Source organism: Tasmannia lanceolata, unplaced genomic scaffold (genome assembly GCF_043159265.1).
Source record: "Tasmannia lanceolata isolate RefF3 unplaced genomic scaffold, GAP_Taslan_0.1 ptg000025l, whole genome shotgun sequence".
NCBI classification, from domain to species: domain Eukaryota; kingdom Viridiplantae; phylum Streptophyta; class Magnoliopsida; order Canellales; family Winteraceae; genus Tasmannia; species Tasmannia lanceolata.
This window is the reverse complement of record NW_027518702.1, coordinates 6,117,599-6,145,005: the sequence shown is the minus strand read 5'-3', so window position 1 is coordinate 6,145,005 and position 27,407 is coordinate 6,117,599. Positions and strand designations below refer to the sequence as shown.

At 39.1% G+C, this 27,407-nt stretch overlaps 1 protein-coding gene and 1 pseudogene across 1 annotated transcript; both read right to left on the bottom strand.

Annotated features, from left to right (window-relative positions):
• On the bottom strand, nt 1-27,258 carry LOC143857897 (uncharacterized). Its single transcript, XM_077368430.1, has 5 exons — nt 26,062-27,258; nt 24,873-25,636; nt 24,702-24,791; nt 1,435-2,208; nt 1-543 (listed from the first exon to the last, which is right to left on the bottom strand). The coding sequence occupies exons 1-5, from the start codon at nt 26,168-26,170 to the stop codon at nt 415-417; spliced, it is 1,866 nt and encodes a 621-aa protein (XP_077224545.1). The 5' UTR covers nt 26,171-27,258; the 3' UTR covers nt 1-414.
• LOC143858339 (U6 spliceosomal RNA) lies at nt 10,819-10,879 on the bottom strand (annotated as a pseudogene).
• Nucleotides 27,259-27,407: the final 149 nt, after the last annotated feature.

Here is a 27,407-nt window from a genome sequence, read left to right as displayed (position 1 = left end):
GGACTAAAATGAACCAAAGGGTACCTGTCAAATGACTAAAACATCATAATTTTTTTAATTGGGCTAAAGAAAGAACAAAAATAACAAAACCTCTGATTTCCCAAACTGTGCAATTTCCCTTCCTCATAATAACATTGACCAAAATAATGCTACCCCACCCTAACCCCAAAGAACTCATAAAACTTCATTGAAAGAGCTACCCAAGTTTGGCAGAGCAGAGCACATCAGAAGTGTACTTATTGCTTTTCACTTTGGCAACCAGAGGTAGTGAATAAGCAGCATGCCGCCACCCCTCTCCTCTTTTTCTCCTTGGCAGACTTTTGACACTACTCAACTTTTTCCTTATCTCAATCTCATGAAAAGAAAACTTTTTCCATAATAAGTCAGATCTTCGCAGACGTTGAAAGTACGAAACTAAGGGGCGGAGTTGGATGAAGTACATCCAGAGGAAGCACCATTGCCCGTGTGGGATTCGAGCAGCAGCGCAATCTTTGATTTCTGCATCCCTTGGAACAGTTTAGAAGCTGGTCTCAACTTGATGCACTGCAAAAGAAAATAATCACGTTTTCACAAAATTTGTTTTGAACAGTGAAAATTTTTTTACCAGTACACAGATAACAAAACAACAACAAAAACACAGAAATATGATAGAGTTTGGCTAAACCAGTCTTGGTTGGATTTAAGTGTATATAACTACCTCATAGAAAGCATATGATAAGAGTTTGACTAAACTAGTCCTACTTGGATTTATGTGTATATTACATAAATACCTCAAAGAAAGCATATGATAAGAGTTTGGCTATACTAGTCCTAATTGGATTTAAGCGTATATAGGACTAGTATAGCCTATATACGCTATACTAGTCCTACATACGCATATTAGAAAAGTTTGGCTAAACTAGTCTTAATTGGATTTTTGTGTATATTATATAACTACCTCATAGAAAGCATATAATAAGAGTTTGGCTATACAATACTTTACCTTACAAAAAAAAAAAAAAAAGTTTGGCTATACTAGTCCTAATTGGATTTAAGTGCATATTATATAACTACCTCATAGAAAGCATATGATAAGAGTTTGGCTATACTAGCGCTAATTGGATTTATGTGTATATTATATAAATAACTCGCAGAAAGCATATGATAAGAGTCCTATACAAGTCTTAATTGGATTTAAGTGTATATAATACACTATGGGGATGGTGAGAAGAGATATATTTTACATCCCAGAAGGGCTATAATTGGAGATACTATTGTTTATGGTACATAAGTTCTTATATCAATGGGAAATGCCCTACCTTTAAGTGCGGTTTGAATTATTGATTTACGTAATTAGAAGTAATCAGTTAGGTTTACGACTACCTCATAGAAAGCATATGATAAGAGTTTGGTTATACTAGTCTTAATTGGATTTAAGTGTATATAAACACCTACCTCATAGAAAGCATTTATCTCTTCCTCAGTCAGAGCTTCTTCTTCTTCTCCTGCGTTTTCCTCAGGTTCTTCCCACCCGAGAGACCGCAGAAAAGCTGCTTCCTCCTCATCTGTACAAACAATTGCATCTGAACCATATTTCTTCTCTCCATTGCCAGAAAAACTATCACCATTGCCAGCCATGTTGCTTTCGTTCCCAGTTGAACAGTCCAACACAGGATCATTCACATCCTTTCCCTCACTAACAGTAGCATCACTCACTGGGATCTGTTCATCTGACTTTTCCAAAACGGATGACATAATAGGACATGAATCAGGGATAGCAGCTGAAAGATTTTCAGTTTTCTTCCTCAGAGATTTGAAGAAATCACTACGATTCTGAGCTTGAGACGGGGGTCGTTTATCCATGGAGGAGCTTTGTGTCACTGGCAAAGCAGGTGCCTTGCGATGATCAGTAGAAAGCTTTGGGGCGTTAGAATTAGGGTTAGGGTTCCTGGAAGGAGCAAATGGTCCAACACCAAGTGACGCTCTGTTGGTATTTGTCGGACTTTGACTGTCTTTGACAGTCGGGGAGAGACCGTTCTTTTCTCGTGCAGGTTTCAGGACAAGAAGCTTCCCAGCTTGAGATGTCTTGGGAACGTCTAATCTAGCAGGCCCACGGAGAGCATGGTTGACAAGCTGAGGGGATGAGGGTTGTTGGCCAACCTTGCTCACATTACCCAACTCGCCAATTCTGCTTGCTTTGGGTTTTAGTTTATCTGAAGAGTTCAGAACCTGAAAAGAAATGGAATCAGTGACCAACAATGGTTAAATATGTGACTCCCCAGCAAACAAAATAATCTAACTATTAAATGGGAATATGCATTATATTAAGCAGCAGGCAATATTGAATGTATCTGATAATTCACCATGGGAAACAATTACAAAAATGAAGACATTAACTCCAAAACAAGCTGAATTTGTAAGAACGCACATGGCGCAGTCACCTATGAGCTAAAGGACAGTCACTCTAGTCCAAACCACAATTTCAAACCGAAACAAATATAGTTGAGTGCTATGTTTGTTTGATTTTCTTTCCTTTGTTTCTGTTTCTTTCAAAGTTTCTTCATTCAAAGCGAGAGCTTGACGTATATGTATAGGTATGTATATGTATATGTGTGTGTGCATGCTTGAGTGTTGGAAGGGGAGATGATATTTCCACACCCCCTTGTCCAGCATTTCCAACAACTGTCTTTTCCTAAAACTAACTGCATTTCCAACCCCTTTTGTTTGTCTTTTCATTTTCAAGAGAAGACAAACAGAAAGCGATGGAGATATCATTTCCCTATATGTGAGTGAACATATTATATGACAGACATAGGAATATCTTGAACAGAATCGCATGTTCACCGATAGAACAGGAGACTTAAGAGATCCATGGTAATGGCAGCCAGGTGTATAGCCACGACAAATAATCATATTCTTGACCATTCAAGCCAGTCAGGAAAAAATAAATGCCATCAGCACAATTGGCTTCCATTATCATGATGTAAACATTCACATCAAGCGTAAAAGGGGAAAACAAAACGGAATATATGTTGGGGAGGAACAAATTCTTAACTACAACCAGTGAAACCTCAGTGTGGATAAAAATTCATGGACTAACAGGCAGCAGTTTGGCAATGATCGTGTAATCATAGTTGTCAACCCTTGACTCGACTCATGACTCAATTTCTTAATTTTACGACTCATGACAACTCGACTCGTGACTCGTAAGAGTTTTTGACAAGAACAGAAACTTAGTTGAAAAAATATATATAATTGTATATCAAAAGATGAAGCATGTAAAAAATATAACCCAATACCACATATATAAAGCATGAAGCCGAACATATAAATAAATATATGCTTGTAACTTGCATGCACAAAAATAATTAAGTTTCCAAGTTTTCAACCATCAAAACAAGAAAGCCCAAGCCCAGCGAATCGACTCGACTCGTAAGAGTCTTATTTTTTCGAGTAGACTCGCAGCGACTCATAAGAGTCACCAGACGACTCGTAAGAGTCTTCAACAGAGGCGAGTCATCCATGCGACTCTACTTGAGAATTGACTCGTACGACTCGTAAGAGTTTGGCAACTATGCGTGGAATTGTGAAAAATCGGAGGTACACCTGATTTCAAAAAGTGGAAATCCTAGGTTTGAGCAGCATTAGGTAAGAATTATTCCCGAGATGCCTGCTACCTTTCTTTAAGGAGAAACAATCCTTGTTCATAATAAAATCATGGATCAGCCGGAGATATTTTTTATTGCATGGTTCATAATCTAGTTGACAGAGTGCAATTCACACAATCAAATCTCACTCCATAGCCATTCCAGATGATTCTGAATAACACAAGTTCAAAAAGAAAGCAGAATTGTCCAAGTCCCTAAATAGATTTGAAAAGGTATGTACTGTGGGACTCCACAAGAATACTTGATTTGGACTCAGTTTGAATTAATTGATCCTGAACTGATTTGGGAGGGTAGGGTGCCTCAATTGGAGTCAACTAGTTTGAAGCAAGAGATGTTTTACATGAATATAGATATTAAGAAATAAATCCAAAGAATACGAGCAGCCCAAAACAACAGAACATGTGTTTACATGTGAGTCATCCATTATCTAGGTTATCCAGGTACACTGACACTTTGGTGATATACAAGTGGGAGAATGACAATATCCCAAGAAACGTAGAAAATATCTACGAGGGAGGTCAGCTTCGCCTAGCCCAATGGTGATAAAATCTCTGCAGATAGCAAAGATCTTAATTGCAAATTAGAAAATAACAAAGAAAATCCATAAACTGAATTGGGGTTGAAAAACCTCAAATCAAATAAAACCCATTGGAAATAAGTCAACAAAGACATGGGAGGTATTCTTCGCGAGCAATATGCTACTATGAGATGGGCATATACACGACCTTCAGGGCGTACAGATACAACGATTGCAGAGGCTCATACACTTTTAGCAAGAATTCAGTTGATAGAGGCCGCCGAACTGGACATAATAAGAGACTCTAAAAATGTCATCAAGGATGAGACACAGAGAGGGTCGTGAAGTAGTTTTCCAAATGTTTTGAGATCCGCTAATAGCGAAGCCAATCAGTTCACCCGGTTCGGTACCTTTAGAGAAGATTTGGAATGCTTGCAGTTCCTTCCATCTTGTTAGCTATCGTGCAGCTTTATTTTCCTATGGTCTTTTTTCTTTTTTCTTTTTTCTTTTTTCTTTTTCGTGTTTTTTACCACTGTGGTCACCAACCTTTTGGCCCTTTATTTTGAGTAATGCATCATTACCAGTCAAAAAACAGAGAGAGAAAAAGAAAATAAGCCAGCAAAACATATTCCTGCTAAAACAAATAATGCTCAATGAATATATCTAAGAAGTCTCCAACAGAGAGAGACTTAAACTTCTAGGCTTCCTCTCACATTCCTCCCACTCTGAAATTCACCAAATACGTAGTAGAGAAGGCAATGACATGGTTAGTGATGTGACCCGAGCCATTGGATCATTCGGATCCTTCTTTTTATTATTGTATTTATCTTATTTTATTTTATTGGATTATTGGACTCATTTAAATTCATTTTTATGTGCCTAGGATGTGGGGGATGTTCACATCATCTAGGGCCCACCATTGCACACACCACTTACCCTTGTTTATTTTTGTTTAGTTGCTTATTCCTATTATGCGCTTATTGTCTTTTGTTCTTCTTTGTGTTTAAAGGGGCAAGGCAGTCTTTCCACCCTCCATTAAGTAGCTAGCAAAGAGGGCCCACTAAAGGAGATATATAAAGAGAGAGCCACATGGGGAGAAGCCTTAGAATTGACATTTTGAAAGAAATCCAAGAAAAAAGCCATCGGCTCCCTTCTTCTCTCCCTCACACCTTGGGCATACGCACATCTCTCTCTCTCTCTCTCTCTCTCTCTCTCTCTCTCTCTCTCTCTCTCTCTCCTTACCTAGCCATCTTTTCTTAGAATCCTCCACCTCTTTACCCTCTTTCCCTCATACCTTCCCCCTATTCTCTTTCTCGCACCCTCATACCTTCTCCCTATTCTCTTTCTCGCACCTTCATACCTTCTCCCATTCCCTCGAACCCTCTATAATCTCCTCCCTACTTCTCTTTTCTCCTTCAAATTCTTATTTTGGGGACGGCGTTGATGCCCGAACATATGGATCGCACCGAGGAGCTTCTCCCCCATTCTCTTGGCCTCTTCGCTAGAAAGATTTAAAGTGAAAGGACTGTTGTGTTCAAACCGGTGAGATTTTTCCATATCTTCAGCCCTTTTCTTGGTCATTTTGTTACTTTGAAACCTGTAGGAATCTTACTAGTAGATTACCCTAGCCATTTTTAAGCCTTTTGTCACCTTTTAGTAATTTTAGGAGCCCTACTAGTAGATTACCCTAGCCATTTTTAAGCCTTTTGTCACCTTTTAGTAATTTTAGGGACCCTAGATCATTATTTTCCCTTGAATGCTATGTTACATGGATTCTTTTGAATGGGTGACAAATCCATGTGATGCAGATGGTAGGCCAAATAAGTGGCATATTTGCCCATTAGTATTTATTTACATATTTTTAGTTTTTCAAATTATTTAGTTTCTAAGATTTTATTTTCCATGTTACTTTTAGGGCTTTTATTTTCCATGGAATTTTATTTCCATCCCATTGCCTATATATAGGCTTCATTATATTAAGAATTATTGACTTTTGGATGATTAATTGAATTGAAAGCTTCTCCCTCAGATTTCTTTCTTCCTCTGTTCTTCTACTTCTCTTCTTCTATTCTTCCCTCTCATCTCCTCTTCTCTTATTCTTCTTCTCCCTAAATTCTTCTCTTCTTTTTCTTCTTTCTCTTCTTTCTTCTATTTCTCTTCCCTTTCTTTTTTTTTGAAATATTAATATATTGATGGAAGGAACCGAGAAGGTTCACAAAATACAAAGACATGGAAAAAGAAAATACAATTTACGGAGGGAGATAATCAAACCACTCTAAAGTAGCCCTGCTAACCCCAGATTTGGCAAGGGAATCAGATTCGCCATTTGCCGAAATTCAAAAAATGGCGGTTCTACATCAAAAATGGCGGTTCAGATTTCTCTTCCCTTTCTTCTATTTCCCTTCACGGTTCTACATCAAATTTGGTATCAGAGCCAAAGCTCCCAGAGTCAAGAAGCAGTTGAAATTCAAAAAATTACGGTGCCGTTGATCTTGCCGGATAGCGCTCCCGTCTTCCGCCGCAGTGGTGTCCGAACCCAAACCACACCAAAATTTCCACCCGAACCATCCTCCAACTAAATCCATACCCTAACCAAGCATCCCCCTGTATCTTCTTTCCCCAACCTCTTCTCACACTCTTGAACCACCCCTTTGCATCCACTTTAATCTCGCCTTGAACCCTTGTTATCGTTGCCAAATCTGCCCATAACCATTCCCTGTTTCAACCATATCTCCCTGGCCCAAAGTAGCCCAGGTACGCATAAAAATCCATCTTCAACTTGTGTGTGCATGGACACAATAGGAACCAATCCCTAGTTCATCCCATCAGCCACTTTGTTCCATCCACTCATAGCCTTGCTTCCCTGTAGTTAAACCCTCCTGTTGCAGCTGCCGTGAGCACCATTGTTTGTCATCCTTCAAGACGTAATAGAGAAGGAAACTTTCACTTTCTTTCTTTTTTAATGAAACTGATAAGGTAATAATTGGCAGTCCACATCACTTATTGACATTGCTGTTGCCGCACGCAAGAGAACTAAGTTTGCGTGTTTGGGAAGGGAAGTGATCGATCTTCATCTTATTTTAATAACCTACAGCCATAGGTGTGTTGACTGGCAGTAACAGGTTGCAAAAGATGGAGCTAGCTTCTACTTACCTTTTACATGTAACCCACAGTTATAGGTAAACAGGTAAAGCTCATTAACTTTTAGGAAGGGCTATCCACCACCTTGGTTTCTATTATTGATTAGAGAAGTTGCTTTTAGATAAAAAGAAACGTTGCTTTCCTGCCGAAATTTACTTCAAGGCAAGTATACAGTAACGTACAAAGAAAGTTACTTTTTCTTGAAAAGGTAATACCTCCAACCCCATTTTCCTCCCTTGAGCACCCCTCTTGTTTTATTTTTTTAAAGTTATTTAACCCCCTCTTTCCTTCCTTAGACTGCCCCTTTATATTATTTGGCAAAACAGATTCTGAACCCTTTATTTCCCTTGGACACCCCCTTTCTATTCATTAAATAGTTTCAACCCCTCATTTTCCCCTTTGTGCACCCCCCCTTACCTTACCTTAGATAACAGATTCAATTTGAGTCTGTCACGTGAATCTGTTAGCACAGAAGGTAAAGAAAAAAAAAACAGAAATAGATTTTCCCCTCTCTCTCTCTCTCTCTCTCTCTCTCTCACCCGAGCCATTTCCGCTCAAAATTGGGTTTCGCCATCAACACGAAAGTTGTTCGTGACAACTTTTAGAGTATATCCAGCCTACTTTTAGCAGTCAACGGTGAATGCAAGCACTACAACGACCAACTTTGGGCGTCCGTCCGTTTTGGTCCGACCACTGATCCGAATCATCCAGGAGTCCGATTTGCGATCCGAGACAGGCATTGTGTTCTTTTCGACATGACATACAAATCACACGATTGATTTCATTTTCCAACGCCGATCCCAATGGCTCCGCCATATGTTCCAGGATTTTATGAGTACGACGATCGATATTTGCAACACCGGACTCACTACCGCTATTATGAGGATGCATGTCTATGGTGGATCTATGCTCTAGAAGCATATCATGAGTACTATTGCTATGATCACAGTGCTACTATCTCTCGAACCAGAAATAATGTACTACGACAAGCCCAGTTGTTCTTGCTAGAGATGGTGAGGGCGCGCCGTATTGCAGATGCACCTCCATTCAATCGATGAGAAGAAATCCGTTCTGAGTCTATGAGAACGTATGTACAGAGATTGAAACGCGAGCGAGCAGCATATAAACAAAGATTGATGCGTGAAGAAGCCGCTCGACGAGAAGAAGCTGCTCGACTTGCACGAGAAGCTGAATTTCAAGCTATATTGAGAGGAAATTGACAAATCAATCAGCTGAGATGGACTTTGTTAACACTACAGAGGAGTCGCCTGATGATCCAGCTGACATTGTTGATGAGATTATTATAGTTGAGTCCTTAATTATGTCAGATACTGAGTCTATGATGGCAGATACTGAGTCAGGATCTCCGATATAGAGCCAAAGAGTCCAGTGATTGCCGAGGCTAACGTTGATGAGCATGACGATTCAGAGATTTCCCCAGCACCAGTTGCCGAGCATCCAGAGAGACAGCTTCAAACTTCTGAGGCAGATATTGTAGCATGCCCACGTGAGGCTGCTCCACTGACTGAGTCGACCAAGCATCATCCTGAGTCAGCACCGAGTGACTTGACTTTTGCTCCATTACCTGAGACGGATGATCAAGATTATATTACGGAGGATTGCCCTATCTTTGAGCCGATTGAGCAGATTGTCGAACTTTGTGTTGACACAGAGGAGCATCGTGACAGTGTTGAGTCTCCCGTGGATATTCCGACAGAGGATTTTAGCAAACTAGTCGACATCATTGAGCCAAATACGCCCCTAGATTTTATTGATGACTCCATTGAGCCTGATGAGATACCAGCGAGTGTTGATCTTTTGAAGCGTGGTCATGGATTGATACTTCATGTAGCTCTCATGCCCGTCCAAGAGGAGTACGTTGCCATTTTTCCAGTTTCCTTGATTCTCAGGAGAGGTTCATGTTTTTTTTTTTTTTGAATGGTAGAATTCATTAAAAAAGACCGAGGCGGTCAGTATGTACAAATAGAAAACAAACAGTACAAAGAAGGCAATACACCCTCAACGGGGAAGAAAATCAAATTTCTAAAAGGACTCTAAATCAATCCCCCTCCTGACTTGTGAATCCGCCTCTCCATTTGCCGATCTCCTAACATGATTGAACCTCACATGAGAGTCTCTGATAATATCAAGGATTTATGATTCTATATAAGCGATTTCTTCCCTATCACTCGGCCAGCATTTCAGATCACTTTCACGGTTATTATGAGTTTTAGACATCAGGAGTGCCTCCTACGGATTACGACTACTACTACTTGAGTGGGTCGTCAACGTATTTGATCCGGGCGGACTAGATATCGAGGGTGAGTTCTTTTCAAGCGGGGGAGAATGATGGAGATAGTAGGCCAAATAAGCGGCATATTTGCCCATTAGTATTTATTTACATATTTTTAGTTTTTCATATTATTTAGTTTCTAGGATTTTATTTTCCATTTTACATTTAGGGCTTTTATTTTCCATGGAATTTTATGTCCATCCCATTGCCTATATATAGGCCCTCATTGTATTAAGAATTATTAACTTTTGGATGATTAATTGAATTGAAAGCGTCTGCCCAAGATTTCTTTCTTCCTCTATTCTTCTACTTCTCTTCTTCCCTCTCATCTCCTCTTCTCCTATTCTTCTTCTACTTCTTCCTAAATTCTTCTCTTCTACTTCTAATCTTCTCTTCTTCTTCTTCTTCTTCTTTCTCTCCTTTCTTCTATTTCTCTTCACTTTCTTCTATTTCCCTTCCCGGTTCTACATCACCATGTCAGACACGTCTCGGATTCCAATGCTTTACGATTCACGGAGACACTTCTAGGTCTCTTTTAATTTTTTTTCCCTGAATATTGCTCCCATAACCTTACAATTACTGCATGTTTCAACTTTTATACACCCTAATAGTATGTTTTTATATGATAATAAAACATTATATTTACTCAACCTACTAAAAATTTAATATATTATTTATTATAATTAAAATTCCAGAATTAATTAAAACAATTTGGCAAATCAACGAATCTTTCTTTTTAAGGTTTGCCGAGTCCGACACTCTTGCCCTTCCTGATGCAACATGGCTTGAATGTGATTATCATATTATCCTAGAAGGCATTGACTAAAAATGTGATTACCATATCCTCCAAGAAGGCATTAAGTAAACCAATCCAGTTAAAAAATAAATGTGAAGTTACAATTCATTTGCTCAATCAAATTAGTAGAGAATCAAATTATACGCAGCAATCTCACTCCATGATCTCTACAGTTACAGGTAGTTGTTAGTCATACTAAAACAATAGCTGCCTCAAGCAAATCAACTCCATTTCCACATGTCAATGATTATTTCAAATGCCTAGCAGGCAAACAACAACATCCATTAAATTTTTTGCACACTTCTAAGCAGATTGGCATGTGAAGAATTCATATTCAGATTCATCAGAGAGTGCATAGAAATATTAAGTTGGCGAGTATAGCAGCTTTAGGCTTTAAAAAATATCTTTTTTTTTTTAAGATGTAAAAAATTTGGACCATTTCTCAATTTTCACGTGTCATCCTTGCGCAGGGGCCATGCTAATCGATTTTGAACAATCTCACAATCCTCCATAGGACCCTGCTTCATGCCTCAAAGCTCTTGAGGCATACCAAATTCTGCTTAACTTCTGCATTCCAATTCTGAAACTGTGTGAAGGTAAACATCCAACTGCAAACAACTTTGCAAGCTACACCCAATCAATTTTTTTCCAATGGCTAACCCAATCAAATTTCTCTTGCAATAAGGTAAGAGCCCATCAAGTTGAAGTTCTAGCACTACCTAACTTAACCATAAAAGTCCAACTCACCAACCGACCCCATCTGCTTCATATTCAACCCTAGAAGGTAAATGTTCATTCCAAGTCCCAAGAAAAAATCATATCCGTGCCACTTTTGTCTGTTTCCTTTTTTCTTTCATTTATAAATATAACCCTAGTGGTTGAAAAAAACCTAGTGGTCAAAAGTCATTCCCATCATGTTCAATATTCACAAGAATATTTCTTCCTTTTCTCGTGCCTTTTGTGTGACACCCCCAAGAAAGGTGCAACAATCTAGCTACTTAAAGCAATGTGGGATGACACAGCAAAAGCAGAAGGAACAGATTTGATCAAGAGGGGGAGGGGTGAAACCCCCAATGAGAGCAACACACACACGCACACACAAGAGAGAGAGAGAGAGAGAGAGAGAGAGAGAGAATAAGGATGTTTTCTGGTCGTACGGCCACTTTGGGGAGAAAGAACCTCCTCTTCGTTTTCATAAATATCCAATAATCATCTCCATTACAGCCATAGCTCAATTTGTCATTAAGCATCTCTAAAATCAATCGCAAGCATTGAGATAATCTATCAACCCCAACCCCCCCACCCCACCACACACCTCCTCTCTCCCCTCTTCCCTTTAAGTGAAAACCTAAAAGGCCACTAAGTGATATAGTCTCTACCAATTAATGCTATTTAAATACTGGCATAAACAACTTAAGTTATGAAAAGAGTCACTTAAATTATGTAAGTTATAACTTGATGTTCCTCTGCCATTTTAAGTCACTAAAACCCCCAAAAATATAAAAATTAAAAAGGGCTGCTACTGCTCCTTCCACAAGGTTCTAATGGTGTGTCTGCATCAACTTCCACAGGCTGAAGGGAACTTGCCTCCAAGGAAAATCTAGTAAATGTTGATGATTTATGAATGGATCCTACTGGTTTAAGTCACCGTCCGAAATTGATGTGCTTTCATTTGGTCATCAAAGCCACTTGATAAGGATTCGTCAATATTGATTACCTCAACGTGAAAGGGCTTCTTAGGCAATTGTTTTGATTACCTCAACGTCAAAGGGCTCCTTGCCCAATTGTTTCACCCAATCACAAGCTGTAGGCTGATCATCAATTTCATCAAACTCATAATAATGTGAAGATCAGCTGCATTTAATATAGGACTGATTTGGAGATCGTAAGTATCTCTACCGCATAAGCATTAGAGCTGATTTTCTTCAAATCCTTCCACGGACCAATCTTTATATTCACTTGGGAAATCATTAATTTCTTTATTGCACCTAAACTTGATCACCGTTGCTAAATTCTTTGAAGCAATGATGCCGATTTATTGATTCCATGTAGTGCTCATTGCGATGTGTTTAAACTTTAAAGTGATCACTCATCCATCTTGAGGCAAGAGGACAAGATCAAGAACGCACTGCAATTTATGCCCAGAAGTTGCTTCGAATGGGGTCTTCTTGATAGGGAAATTAATTGAGGCATTGTAGGCAAACTTAGCCTGAGGTAGAATTGACTCCAATGTTCTCATATAGTACCCAACAATTCAACAAAGTAAGTTATTAAGGTTTCGATTGACAACTTACGTTTTCCAGTCTATGTGTGGATGACATGTGATGGAATACTTCAATTGAGCACCCAATTTCTTCCATAGAATATGCCAAATATGTCCCACAAACTTAACATCCCGATCTGAAACTATATTCTAGGGAACACCATGAAGACAAACTACTTCATTGAAGAATAGCTCGGCTACGTGGTGTGACGCATCAGCCGTCTTTGAGCATGGAATAAAGTTGACCATCTGTGTGAAACAATCAACTAGTACAAATATCATATAGGCAGTCTTTGGAAGTCCAAAACTAAATCTATTACACTAAGATGGACCCATGTTGAAGTGTGTGTTGGCAAAGGAATGTATAAACCTGTATTTTATGATTGTCCCTTTGCAATTGACATATTCAACACCTCTTCACTAATCACTCAATGTCCTGGTGCAACTTCGGCCAAAAGTATGACGTTCAGCCACCATAGCAATGGTCTTAACCATTGGAAAATAACCCCCAAGTCCACCTCAATGCAGATCTCTAATGATCTGAACATGCAAGGATCCCTCTGGTATGCACTAATTGGTTACCTTTAAACAAATAGCCATCATGAACAGCAGAAGTATTTGACGCACCTTCAAACTCCCATCAATACACAGCTGAAAAATAGAGCACTTCTGTACTTAATTTTACAATTTACAGATCATCGAAGCCCACAACTCATGCATGCATTGTAGTCAATGACTCAATAATAATGAGTACATACTAAGTGCATTATTTGATTCCCCCAACTTGTGCTTCAATAGTTCAATGAGAAGGTGAAGTCTTAAAGAGCTCCATTTAGCATGCCCAGGACTAAGATTCTTTTGTGAGGTCAAGTATGGCGTAAACGAGAAATTCTTGGTGCACCAAATAATGTCAACAATATTGTACTGTACGCACCATAGAGATCCAAGTCATAAGTGGAATAATGTTTCTTAGTGTCCGTCAACTTCTCACAAAGAAGAGTACAGACCTGCCATCTTGGCTCAGAAAAGACCCTATCCCAACATGTGATGTGTCACATAATCAAACTTCAATTTCGGCCCAGACTTCAATCCCCACGGAAGTGGAAGTATTTTGTGAAAATTAATATAAGTCCATGGAAATCATATAAAAATCAAGAAAAACTATGAAAATGATGGAAATTTGAGATGAAACTACAGAATATACTAAAAAAAGCACAAATGCACATTTAGAAACCATCGCATAAGCAAGATAACCATCCACATAAATTTAAAAAGATCAAACACATAGTGAGATGCTCGCTAGAACAACAAGGTTTAATCTAAAAATAGATATTTCAGATTTCAGATTTTTTAAAGAAGGATGATCATGTCATTTCTTTTACTTTCAACTTACTCATCTTATTAATAGAATGGGCAATAATATTTCCTATACATATGGGGTTTTTTTGTTGGGTACATGGAAGGAATCAATCATCAGACTTCTATCAAGGCTTCATACTTCGGTCCCCACGGAACTAAACATGTCAGTTAATAGCTATGTTGCATGGATTCTTTGCCCTCCTATGCCGAATCCGTGTTGACACGTCTCCACATGCGAATCAGCCATGGATTCACATGGGACACACCCGGATTCTTTTCGTAGCCGTGTCCCGCAGAAATCCTGTTTTTTTCGGGCGAATCGGATTCATCATTGTTTCTTTTGAAATGCGAATCATGTGTATTTTCCCTTTAAATATGTTTTCTTATCCTTTTTTATATGAAAGCACAACCCATGCTCTTTTAATAAAAACCCATACTCTTTTAATAAAAACCCTAGCACCTCGACCCTCGAGCATCGACTCCCTTTCCTCCGTCGACTCTCTTAATACAGAACTCGCAACAACCTTCTCCCCTCAAATTTTTCATGAATATATACACATGCATATACATACATATATATAAAGGGAAAATAGAGGGCTAGCCTTGGCGCAACGGTAAGGTTGCTCCATTGTAACATGGTGAGCACGGGTTCGAGTCACGTAAACAGCCTCTCTGCAAAGTAGGGGTAAGGCTGCGACGCTGCGTACATCTTGCCCTCCCCAGACCCCGCAATGGCAGGAGCCTCGTGCACTGGACCACCCTTTTATATACACTTGCATATATATATATATACATATTCAAATTTTTTATTTTGAAAATGTTATTTCATTTAAAAATTACCGAATCTGAATCCTACTTTTGGGGGCTTGCCGAATCCAAGACCTCGAATCCGTGTCGGATCCCGACACTCGAATCCGAATCCATGCAACATAGGTTAATAGACACGTGTTGGTGGAAGTTTAAAACCAAGCTCACGCACCAACCCCATGGAAATCACATAAATGCCTCTCTCTAAATCTCATCCCTACGATTAGGCGGCATTAGGTGCACATTTTTATTCGGTGAGACAGCTCCTACCACCTCAATGACATGCAAAATACTCCTCATTCTCACTCACCTTGTGGCAGTCCATTTGGCAAGTCTTTTTTTTTTTTTTTGAAAATTGACAAAAATATATTGATAATTCATACGAGAATTACATGAAGAAGGGACCAGGAGTCCCCCATGAATTACATCGTATGAGGACCTAGGAGATAACTCCAGGGCCCTAAGAGAAAAAATCCAAAACTATTCCCCCTTTACCATTCCCCTTTACATTCACCGGTCCAAAACAAAAACACTAAAATTTCAAATTCTGCAACCTTCCTAGAGATTGTCCCCGATATCCATGATAATAACACTCATTCAGTAATTACGCCCCCTGAATACAATACAGTGATCCTCCCTGTCAGGTGCAATAAAGACACTCGTGATCTCCAGGAAAAACACCTTCTTTGGCCAGGCAATCTACCCTCACATTTGTCGACCCCCTCCTAGTGCTATCATCGGTCTAATTTCACGAACGAGGTACCCGAAATCATTCGCAATCGGAAAAAATCCTCCTTCCAGACAACAATAATACCCCCAACGGATCCGACTTCATCTTATGATTGTTTCCACCCCAAATCTCATTGATAGAATTCTCCGCTACCCCCAAAATTTAGACTCAATGATATAAAAGATGTCAGGTTTTCTCCTATGGAAGATGTCCTTTGGCGCCATCTTCTTCTTCATCTCCGTCCCCAAACCCCTAATCTTCCAAATTATAATCTTCTTTTAAGAAACCGAGTAGCCCTCCCACAATACGCTCTAACCTTCATTCGTCATAAGGCTTTGTGCTCCCTTTTTCCTTTTCCCAAGCTTTTTGTTTTATGTTTACCGGCTCGATCCCTATTTTCGATCTCCATGAAAGTCTTTCGGGTGCAAACAACATCATTCTTATTCAGCATGCCGAGATCGTCACCCATAGCATTCATGGCGACAAGCTCATCATCCATGACCTTATCCACTGAACCCTCATCAACTTGGCTACGAAAATAATGAGATTTGATGTTCCCGAGAAGCGCCCTATTAAGGGCCCTACATCTGAACAACACAGATTTTGGATCCTTGGATATATCTGAGGAGGGAGAGTCCAGATCCTCCAAGATATTCCTCTTGGAATTCTCTCTCAGCATTGACACATGGCGGAAGGGCGTTGATATTAAGAAATCACTCTCCATTGCTTCACTTCCGCCTATAATACCGCCAGTAGTAGGTAACCTACCACTGACACAGCTGGCAAAGGAGGCATCTGTCATTTCATCATTTGAAATTCAAACCCCTCGATACCTTGAGCAGAATTAACACCAGTTTCACTAACGTGAGCCATCGTCCTCTCCGGCTCTTCACCATTTCCGGCAGCAGGAAGATCCTCCTCCTCACTCTTCATCAAAATATCCCCTAAAGTTTCACCCTCACTACCTTCATTTTTCGACTTTAAATCCATTTCATCGGCATTCCGGAGATCATCTTCCATTGAGGAGCCTGAATTTTCTTCCCTTGAAGCTTTAATCCAGAAAACTTCTTTATCAATGGTCACCGGAAAGTGAACAAGATCTGGACATTTGCCTTTCGTCAGAAGTCAGAATTTGAATCCTAGCCATCTCGTAACCTCTCCATTTGGCAAGTCTTCACTCTCTAATATCCTACATTAAGTTCTAAATTTTAAAGGAACTAGGTGATGCCCTCAACTTAATCCTCTATGGTCCACCCAACCAGAATATAAACCACCCTGATTTCCTTATCTTCTTCTTCAAATTGGTATGCCAAAAGGTATCCATGGAAGAACGGTCCTCCTTCATGGTATGTAAAGTCAATTTTTTCATGTCATTTCGAACCATGTCTGTGCTTGGTGTCGTGAGGAGTACCATGTCATGATCAGACAACTATGATCTTCCCAACAATCTGTGTCAAGCATCCATTGGTGAAACAACACACCAAGCCTAATCCATTAAACCATCACTCAAAGAAAATTTAACCAAGCAACGAGTAATAGCATGACTTCATTGTCTCATTGGAAACCAGCCATTTTATATGGGTGTGGGTGTTTTAAAAGTCTCATTAGACATGTTCCCACTATTAATGCCATCCAAGATGAAATCACACTTTTACCAGACAGGTGAACTGTGTGTGAAGGAAAATATTTCTGTGCCTCCTGTCTTTATTTTTTACCACCTTCGGAACTATCTCATCACTTGTCCAACCACCAAACACTCCTTCAACAGGCATGATGTCAATTTCTTCATCGTAGTCCTCATATTGGTCACAAAGTGGCTTAGCGAAGTCCTCTTCCTCATCACCAACTTCAACCAAGCCGAGTCTATTTTGTGGGCAGGCATGAGATGCATGCACGGCTCTAAATTTCAGCCGAAATAACAAAATTTTGGATTTCGGTTGGGACCGAAACCAAAACCACCAAAATCAGCGAAATTTCGAATTTTCGATAATTTCTGCAGAAATTTCAGGAAAATGTAATTTTTAAATTTTGTTCCAAAAACTCGGCCAAAATTACCGAAACTTCGGCATATTAATGAAATTTGCCTTCCTTTTTTTTATACTGAATTTCGGCCGAAATTTTAGTGTTTTGGCTGAAATTTCGGTTTCGGCTAGGTCCGAAACTGAAATTTTAAACCTTGGATGCATGTCCTTTATCCCCAGAAGAGAGACATTGAAATGTCGACCCATCGTCCCCATGTGAAGATCTCGTGTCAATCTAGTAATAGGGTGTCAATCTAGTAATAGGGACCCAACGTTGTCAATTCCTTTCCTCCATTGTTTCTATCAACTCCTACAAGCCTAGAACCTATTCGACTTGAAGTCAACACCCGATCACTAATAGTGATTGTTTGCTCACACATCCACCCCCAAACAACGCTAGAACCCCTAGATTATCCAGATGAAGTGACATAGCCACATCTTCCATTGCATGGAATAAGGATTTGGAAAGTTTCCCAAGAGTCTAGCACGTCAAAGAGAGTCGGTTTGAAGCAAAAACATGTAACCACGTTTAAAGAAAGTAGCCCTCTACTGCATCATGTTTCTGTTTCTAAACGAGTCCAAGCATATGTTTTTATTTATGGTGTGAAGAGTTTAGGAATTTAGATTGCAGAGTTCAACGATAGAAAGATAAGTATTTTTAGTTTACAGCACTTTTAGTAAGAGTTTATGACTTTTCTATATAAGCACGTACGTGCTATGAGTTGTGAGAGACGATTTTTTTTTATGGAATAGAATTTCTTAGCTTGTTGAATACGATTTGTTTTGTGCGTCGTGGATTCGACAGTACCCTTCGAGGATTCAAAGGTTTATTGAACGGAGGTTGACGTTGTTCAACCCCCATCTCGTTCTTCGCGCTAAGCCAGGTGGTATCAGAGCCTTGCTATGCTCCATGGCTCCCCACGAAGAACGAGAAAATCAATTAATCAGGTATAGATGTTCAATGCTCTATAGGCTACCGTTAATCAAATAGCTGTGCAATTGACACGGTTGAATCTTATTGAGAGCGAGCATCCCCATATCGACGACAGCACGCTCAAACTCTACACCGAGTTCCGCACCCCGTTCCTAGAGTTTCATATCTTCCCGACGATGATTACTCAAGCAAGGAGGAATACGAAGACATCATCCATCCGAGGCATGCCAATGGTCATGTTTCGTCAGCCACGGTCCGTGATCGCGACTATTAAATTAAGGTGGATTTACCCGAGTTTAACGGCCAACTTCACATAGAAGGTTTCCTCAATTGGCTTGCAGCGGTCAAGAGATTTTTTGACTATATAGAAGTACCCGAGGAGGAGAAGAAGACAAAATTCGTAGCTATCAAGCTTAAAAGAGGAGCTTCGGCATGGTGGGAGCAGCTCGACTCTCTCGTACAATGATGGGAAAGTGACCGATCTGGACATAGGCACGGATGGTCAGATCCTTCGTGGGAGATTTCTACCCATCGATTATGAGCAAATACTCTTCCAACAATATCAAAATTGTCGCCAAGGTAGCAAATCAATGCAGGATTACACTGAAGAGTTCTACCGCCTATCATCCAGGAATGATACTGCGAAGACCTAGACACAACGCGTAGCGCACTAGATCGACAGTCCTGGTCAGGAAATCTATGATCAAGTAACTTTTCACCCAGTTTGGACACTATCTGAAGCCGTGAAGATGGCCGAGGGAGTGGAGACTATGCTCAATCGTCCTGCTCAGAGGACTTTTTACATGAGTCAAGCCGTGGTAGAGACACCACAAACGACGAAAGAGAATGCGGTCTTGGATCTTCCTATGAGCAAATACTTTTCCAACAATATCAAAATTGTCGCCAAGGTAGCAAATCAATGCAGGATTACACTGAAGAGTTCTACCGCCTATCATCCAGGAATGATAATACGGAGACCTAGACACAACGCGTAGCGCACTAGATCGACGGTCCTCGTCAGGAAATCTATGATCAAGTAACTCTTCACCCAGTTTGGACACTATCTGAAGCCGTGAAGATAGCCGAGGGAGTGGAGACTATGCTCAATCGTCCTGCTCAGAGGACTTTTTACATGAGTCAAGCCGTGGTAGAGACACCGCAAACGACGAAAGTGAATGCAGTCTTGGATCTTCCTATTAGGATAAGAAAGTCGGCCCAGGAGTTCCCAACACGAGGAAGAGGACATGGAGACGTTCCTTCGGCAACGACCCACGCATGGTTTTAAATTTCGACCGAAGTCCGAAATTTCGGATTTCGGTTGGGACCGAAACCGAAATTTCCTGAAATTTGATATTTCGCGAAATACCAAATTTCGGTCCAAAATTTCAAGAAAATGGCATTTTTTTAAAATAAAAAAAATGTTACAAAATTCCGGTCCAAAATTTCGGAATTTCGGTCCTAAATTTCAGAATTTCGGTCCCAAATTTCAAAGCTTAATACCAAATTTCGGATTTTGCCGAAATTTCGGATTTCGGTGGGGTCCGAAATAGGTACCGAAACCGAAATTTAAAACCTTGGCCCCAAGTCCCACTGTGTGATCCGTACAAGTCACAACTCGAGCAGCGGATCATATGCTACAATTGTAACAAAATGGGTCACAATCCAATCAATGTCGCCCAAGGTGGTCAGCGTACCACAAATCTAGTTGTTGGTGACGAACATAGAGAAGATGAAGAGGAGCATGAAGAGGAACAAAATATAAAGGATCCCATCCCTACTACTTGTGCTCCTGGGCAATCGCTGGTGATGCATCGTGCGATGTGCACATCTAAAGTGGAGGAACTCAAGCAGCGGAACAATCTCTTCAAATGCCAGTGCATCATTAAATAGAGGGTTTGCAATGTCATAATTGATAGAGGTAGCAAGGAGAACTTCGCGTCAAGGGACATGGTAAAGAAGCTCAAGTTAAACTAGAGAAGCATCATACTCCCTACAAGAGCTCAGTCGAGACGAATGAGTTTTCTACTAACACTGGAGGGCAAAACTAGACCTAATACAAGAGCTCAATCAAGGTAAAACCAAGTCAACCCAAGTGAGTCGATGATTGACTTGGGGAGATTTTACACAATGAAAGTAAGCATCTTCATATGGATGAAAATTATGGTTTAATTACAAAATACAAAATAGCTTATAGTTATATTGGAAATTATTCTTTAAAAAAAAGAAAAAAAACTTCAAGGTGCTCTTTGCTTTTTTATCTTAATTGTCACCTTTTTTTTAATGGGATCTTAATTGTCACCTTCCTATCCATGGTTTTAAATTTCCACCAAGACTTACACGGAATGCTCGAGATATTTTCTTTCCCATTCCCACTAAAACTGAAACGCATATTGAAGCCACAATCTTAAGTGCATTAGTGGTATACTATATCAGTATGTGTTACATAACTATATTTATATGAATTGCATGTGAAATGTGGTGTGTATTATGTGTAAATATTTATATCACATGTGAAATGTAACATGTACAGAATTATCAGACATGGTGACAATGCATGTAAATAGGTGTTACATATTATTAAACTATAATGGATGATTGTGTTGCTTATGTGATGATTTGAGTGTGTATTTGTGCTTATTCTAGCATTTCCTAAAGTTTAATCTTAAAATTCTATCATTTGCATATGTTTCGTACGTTTCCGTGATTTTACCGGATTTCCACCAAAATTTCCAACCGTAACTGAAATGTTTTTGTTTCCGTGGCGACCGAAACCGAATTCAACCTTGCCTCGCAAAACTAAGGACCTAGATCAACGGTCCTCTATTTATCATTGATGCTTACATGATGTTGCACTTACTCTCGATTCTTTTACTAGGATCAACTCCTATCTTTTTTTTCATGTTTGCAAATGTCTCTCCTTTATGCCCCACTAACCAATTTCACTAAAACATACAAACAATAAATATGAGATTATCTTCAGAAATAAAGGAGTGCATGGGTCGCCTCAAAATGTAATCATTTATAGTAAGCAAGTATCAAAAGTAAAATGTTTTTAAGTTCAAAAAAGGGCTCAAATACAAGGCTTCTTCGATATTATATCTTGATTTAATTGTCCAAAAAAGGAATGGTTATCATTAGAATTATGAAAGAATAACTCGTTGAGACTTGGAAAGCCCTATTGCAGCTGGCTAAAAGTTAACTTCAACGGCAGCACGAAAGTGATACAGAGTTAGGGAGGATTGGAATGGCACATGAATTGGAGATTTGGAGAATCGAACTTGAATGAATGAAGGTGCATTTTTACTAGCATTCGTGGACCAAAAGGGTACAAGCAGGTGATAGAGGCAGAGGATGAAGGCTTATGACAAGGGAACAGATTTATGGTGGCTATCTCCTTAGCTATTTCTCTCAAATGGCTTTCTACATTTCAAAGTTTGCTGGTTGAAGAAGAAACAATCACAACCTTAGCAATTTCTCTCTACTGGCTTTCTACATTTCAGTCACTTATTCTCTCATGTGACAACTTGTGTGTTGATCATGGTCATCTTATGGGGTAACTTGTATTGAGTCGCTGATGTCAGCTTTCTCCTATGTCTTAAGTGGTCCCACCGTAATGATCTTTTTATTAATAAAGATATTAATTTATTGAGAAAAAAAAGAGATGGGATTATTCTATCATATCGTAAGTTAAGTAAGAAGAAATCTTAAGGATAGTTGTCAAACTCTACTCATGAATCAAAATCAGTCAGTAGATACTTGTCCAATACATCATTGTAAATATTGTGACACTGAAACATCACTGTAAATGCCAAACAAAGGATAAAAATGGGCAGTATCAACCATCAAGTGATATGGGCATTTTGCTCCAAAATGATGCAGCCAATTTACTATCCCATGGCTAAAAGAATTAAGCACAACAATACATGCATCACTTAGTATACTATAGCACACAAGGTGCAGCAATGCTATAAAAGTTTTTTTTTTAAATGCAAGTAAATGACCTTAATAATTTAGAATTTGAAATGTAAAAAACAAGGTAGCCACCTGCTATGAAGCACGGGTACGGGCACAGGGTGCAGGTACGACACGACACGGGTACGTGATTTGCCAAAAAAAAATGGGTGTGGGTACGTTCGGGTACGCCGAATATAAGAATATATTTTAATATTTTATTATATATTTAAAAAAAATAAAAATAATAATTGTAGAGCAATTAAATAACAATAACATCACCAAAATGAAAAATTCTAATATTACTCTTCATTTCATAAGTGATTAAGTTCCATATTTCATAACATGAGGCATCAATACATCATTCATTAGAAAAAAAAGTTTGTCGTCACTGTGTTGATCAGTGCCTGACAAGATGAATAATTTTTAGAGACCAAATTATGAGATTTTTTTACCGGACTTTTGAGATTTAATAATGTTTGGACACGATAGATTTTATGAATTTTTAAATTTTGAAAAATACCCCACCGTTTGGAAGTTAAGAAAGTTAAAATTTTGACCCGACCCTTTTTCTTTGAATTTTGTACTAGAACAGGAGAGTTGACATTTTTTCCTTTTAGATTTGGGTCTTGAAACTATTTTTAATAAATCCAAATGGGGAGTATTCCGTTATTTACATATAAATCTTAAGTAAATGGATTTACTTAAATGGTTTAAATGTAAATACCGAGTACAGGAAAGGAGAGAGAAGTACAGGAGAGGAAAGAGAAGCAGCAGGAAGAAGCAGGACGTGTCGGGTACGCGTGGGTGCGCACCCGACACGCACCCAACAACCAAAATTGGTTTTCTTTTTCTTTTTAAAATGGGGTACGTACCCGGGGCGTACCCGCACCCCATACGTGTCAGGTACGGGTGCGGGAGCCACGGGAGAGTACCCGTGCTTCCTAGGCCACCTAATATTTTCTAGGCAATATAAAAAGGAAGGGAAGAAACTAAAAACAAAAACTCATGAGTTAATCCACTCCTTATTAATGTGGACTGGGGATTGAACCATTCAAATGTGAAGCATCCTTTCATATTTTTAAATGCAGCTTACCTATAGAAACAAACATAGTATCGAAAGGAAAACAAAATTTAAGATAATTAAAATACTATATAAAGGGGGGGAAAGTCTGTTTATTGACTCTATGAGAAAACATTCAGTAATGGGAGTTATTATATGGTGTAAGCCCTTATAGTCCCGTATTTTTCAAAAAATACCGTACGGACCACACTATAGGATTGATCCAAACCGTCCAGGTGATGGGCCACAACGTAAATAGGTTGTGCCCAGAAAATCATTTCTATAGGATGATCCCAACCCTCTGATCTATAGAGGAAGTGCGTATCATGGAAACTTCTATAGATCGGAGGGCTAGGATCATCCTATGGAAATGATTTTCGGGGCACCACCTATTCAGGTTGTATTCCATCATATGGACGGTTTGGATCATCCTATGATGTGGTCTGTACGGTACTTTTTGAAAATATAGGACTATAAGGGCTTACACCATATAAAATCTCCAATAATAGTATCATTCAGAAAAAAAACAGTGATAGCTAAATTATAAAAAGTAGGTGAACATATGTGTTAGTGGATAACGACCTAAAAGCTATCACATTTTTGTATAGGGAGCTGATTTTTTCCACCTCTCCATTTAGACTCCATTGGTCATACAACTTGCAGACAATTATAAAAATCAATTAGAAATCAATTGAAAAATTTCCACCCATTAACATGATTTGATTGCAATGATTTCAGACTAATCTCTTCAACATTCAATCATTCATACCTTGGACTTCCACTTAAATGAACATTTTCTTTCTATAAGCACTAATGAGTCACAAGCATACATCAATTCACATCAATAAGTAGAACAGAAGCAACCAAATAATGCATAGGATTCCATGTTTAAGCAACCAATTAGAAGTAATACAACTAAAACTGTATAGGGTTCGTTGTTTTTTCCGCTTAAACATCTCCACAAGAAGGTGACTACCACTTACCAAAGAACTCTAAAATTTCTTTCAGCTTTTAATTAGATATAATGTGAGAGCAAGCCAAACATACATAGATAAACAACTCTATGAACAACCATGTAAGTCACCAACGGCATTCAATAAACAGTAAGTGCTAAAATGGACAAGAGAAGATGAAAAGCTTTTAAGAAATGACAGGGCAAAAAAAAAGCAAATTTCCTACCGAAGTTTTAGGAACTGAAGGTGTCATGGGTATTAACTGCCTCGACTGTTTAATAGCCAATTCCTCGAGCCTTTGAGTCTCAACAGATAACTACAACCGAGTAACAAAATATGTCAAGAACCAGAATAGGTCCGAAACAAATGACAACTAACAAATGCATCTTATAGTCACCTGTGGAACACTGCGAGCCCGTGACGGGGCCTGAGCCAATGTTTCAGCCATATTGAGGCCAGTGGTCGTGCTTGGGGGCACAGTGGCCAAACTTGCAGGGGCACTTTGTTGAATAGATGAAAGTATTGGGCTATTGCTTGAAATCATGACAGGCACTTCTGCCAAGGCCGAGGTCCAACCATCGCCACCAATTACAGTAGAACTACAAATTGGCAAGCTTTGAGAGGCAGTGCTCAAACCAGGAGATGAGACACGGCAGATATCAGGAACTCCTTGTTTTTCTTCAGCTCCGAGCGATGGAAAGTCTCTTTCAAACGAAGCTTTGTGAATGTTGCTAACAATACTCCCCCCAACAAGCTGACCATTGTTTGTGTCATTCCCTACTCTTTTAGGCCATACATCAACTCGTTTGCCCGATATCATGGACTGTGAACGTCTTAAAGTATCTTTCTCGATCCTACTTGTACGAATGTCAGTCAAAGAATCAGAATAATCACGGTCCCTGTGATTGCCCGAAAGCAATCTCTCCTCACGATAATCAAGGCCCTTCTCCCAATCTTTATCACGATGGCTCCTGTTAAAACTACTGTACGACCGTGAGTATGCAGAAGGCTCTTTGTCATGAACCAAAGCACCATTACTACTTGAACTCCTACGAAAGTACGAAGACGACGTTCTATCCATCAAAGAAGAACGTGGGGTATCATGATCACTAGAACTAACAGATGATCTTTTCCTCGCTGGCAGTACAACCGAATGATCATCTATATAACAAAAAAAACACACACACACACACACAAAAAGTCACTTAGCGAACCAAAATGATAAACAACCAATTCTCTTTCAAAAAAAAAAAAAAAAAAACCCAATTACAAAAGCTTAAGCCGTTGGAGATGGCATTATTCAATCTATTATACTTTAACAGTCCCCCCCCCCCCCAAAACACATGCGGCCCCTCTTTTTTAGGGTTGGCCTACACGTGGCACACCTTTTTGGGCTGGCCATTACATGTGGAGTTTTAATATCAAGGAGTTTTGAAGCCAGGCAATTTGCTCTCATACCATGAGAAACAACCAATTACTCAAAAAGCTTAAGCCGTTGAAGATGGCGTTATTTAATCTTTTATACTTTAACAAAAACATGCTAAAGATAGAACTTAAGGAATAAAATCAAGCAACCATGAAAATACCTGATTGTGAAGAAGATGCAAAATGGTGGGCCGTACTGCCGCCGCCGGATATGCCTCCGTTCGCTCCCTTCAACCATTCTGGTACTAACGCCGGCTCACTTCTTTCCATAACGATTATCGACCATGATCAAAATGATATGATTACTATTTGGGTCTATCCTCAAAATGCTATTTAACCTCACTTCTTTGCATAACAATCATCGACCACGATCAAAATGATATGATTGCTATTTGGGTTTATCCTCAAAATACTATTAAACCTTCCCAACAAAATTTTACTTTCTATACAAAATCCAGAACCCTATCGTCCTAATAGAGTAACCACTCCTATCAATTGAATTCTCAAAAGTGTTCCCAAATCAAAATCCTACTCCCCCAGATAGTTAAAGTCGGAAAATAGATCTTATACACAACGGAAATAAAATATAACCGCCACGAGACTATATTCCTATAACTCTGATTTTCACTCTATACACTATGATGTAAAAGGAATGAATTGAGGAACCATCTTTGAAGACAATGTACTATAAGATAAGGACCTTTTCTACACATCCATCCTTGAGAAGAGATGGATTTGCATATACCAAAATAACACTTATAAGACCCTCATCTTCCCTAAATCAACAACAAACTAATCAAAAAAACTTAACGCGAATTACCCAATGACGGTGAGACCACAACACAATTCAAACTCATCTCTGGTGAAACCAAACCCTAGAAGAAGAAAAAAAAACCCTAGAAGGGGAAAAATATAGGGGTGCCACAAAACCTAGGGTTTGAAGAAGAGAAGGGGGAAACTAAGTTCTCGAACCCCCTCCTCGGCGTAAAATCGTGGCCACAGGATCCACGCTTAAGAAACCCTAACCCTAGGATTTTTTTCCCAATGGTATTTCTCTTCTTTCTAATTTTTTTTCTTCTCAATGCTAAAGAGTATGTTTCAGAGAAGAAAACAAATAGTAATAAAGAGAGAGAGAGAGAGAGAGAGAGAGAGAGAGAGAGAGAACTTACGAAGGGAAAATTCTTAATCTGAAAGCTTTTGGCTTTGAGAGAGAAGGAGAAAGAAAGAAGAAGAAAAGATTTGGGTTTTATCTGAGAAAGGAAAGAGAATTTTCTGTGTTGCTGAAACAAAAATGGTCTCTCTTATGTGTAGTTGTTTTTTCTCTATATCTCTCTCTTGTTCTTTCTATGTTTATGACCTCCTCTTCCTACTAGACGTATCTAAATCTAAATTAAACCAGAACGATAGGATCAATGCTGAAGATTAATATTTGGATCTGGTATTTGAGATCTTGACCGTTGATTTTTAGGATTGATGAATCAAGGGTTTTTTAGTTACATTTTTCATT

Excerpts from the sequence above, each read along its gene's own strand:
- LOC143857897 (XM_077368430.1), bottom strand. The coding sequence starts at position 26,170 with ATGGAAAGAAGTGAGCCGGCGTTAGTACCAGAATGGTTGAAGGGAGCG. Across the intron at positions 2,209-24,701 it reads CTTCAGTTCCTAAAACTTCG|GTTCTGAACTCTTCAGATAA; the intron begins GTAGGAAATTTG and ends ATTTCTTTTCAG. Across the intron at positions 544-1,434 it reads AGATAAATGCTTTCTATGAG|TGCATCAAGTTGAGACCAGC; the intron begins GTAGGTGTTTAT and ends TTTCTTTTGCAG.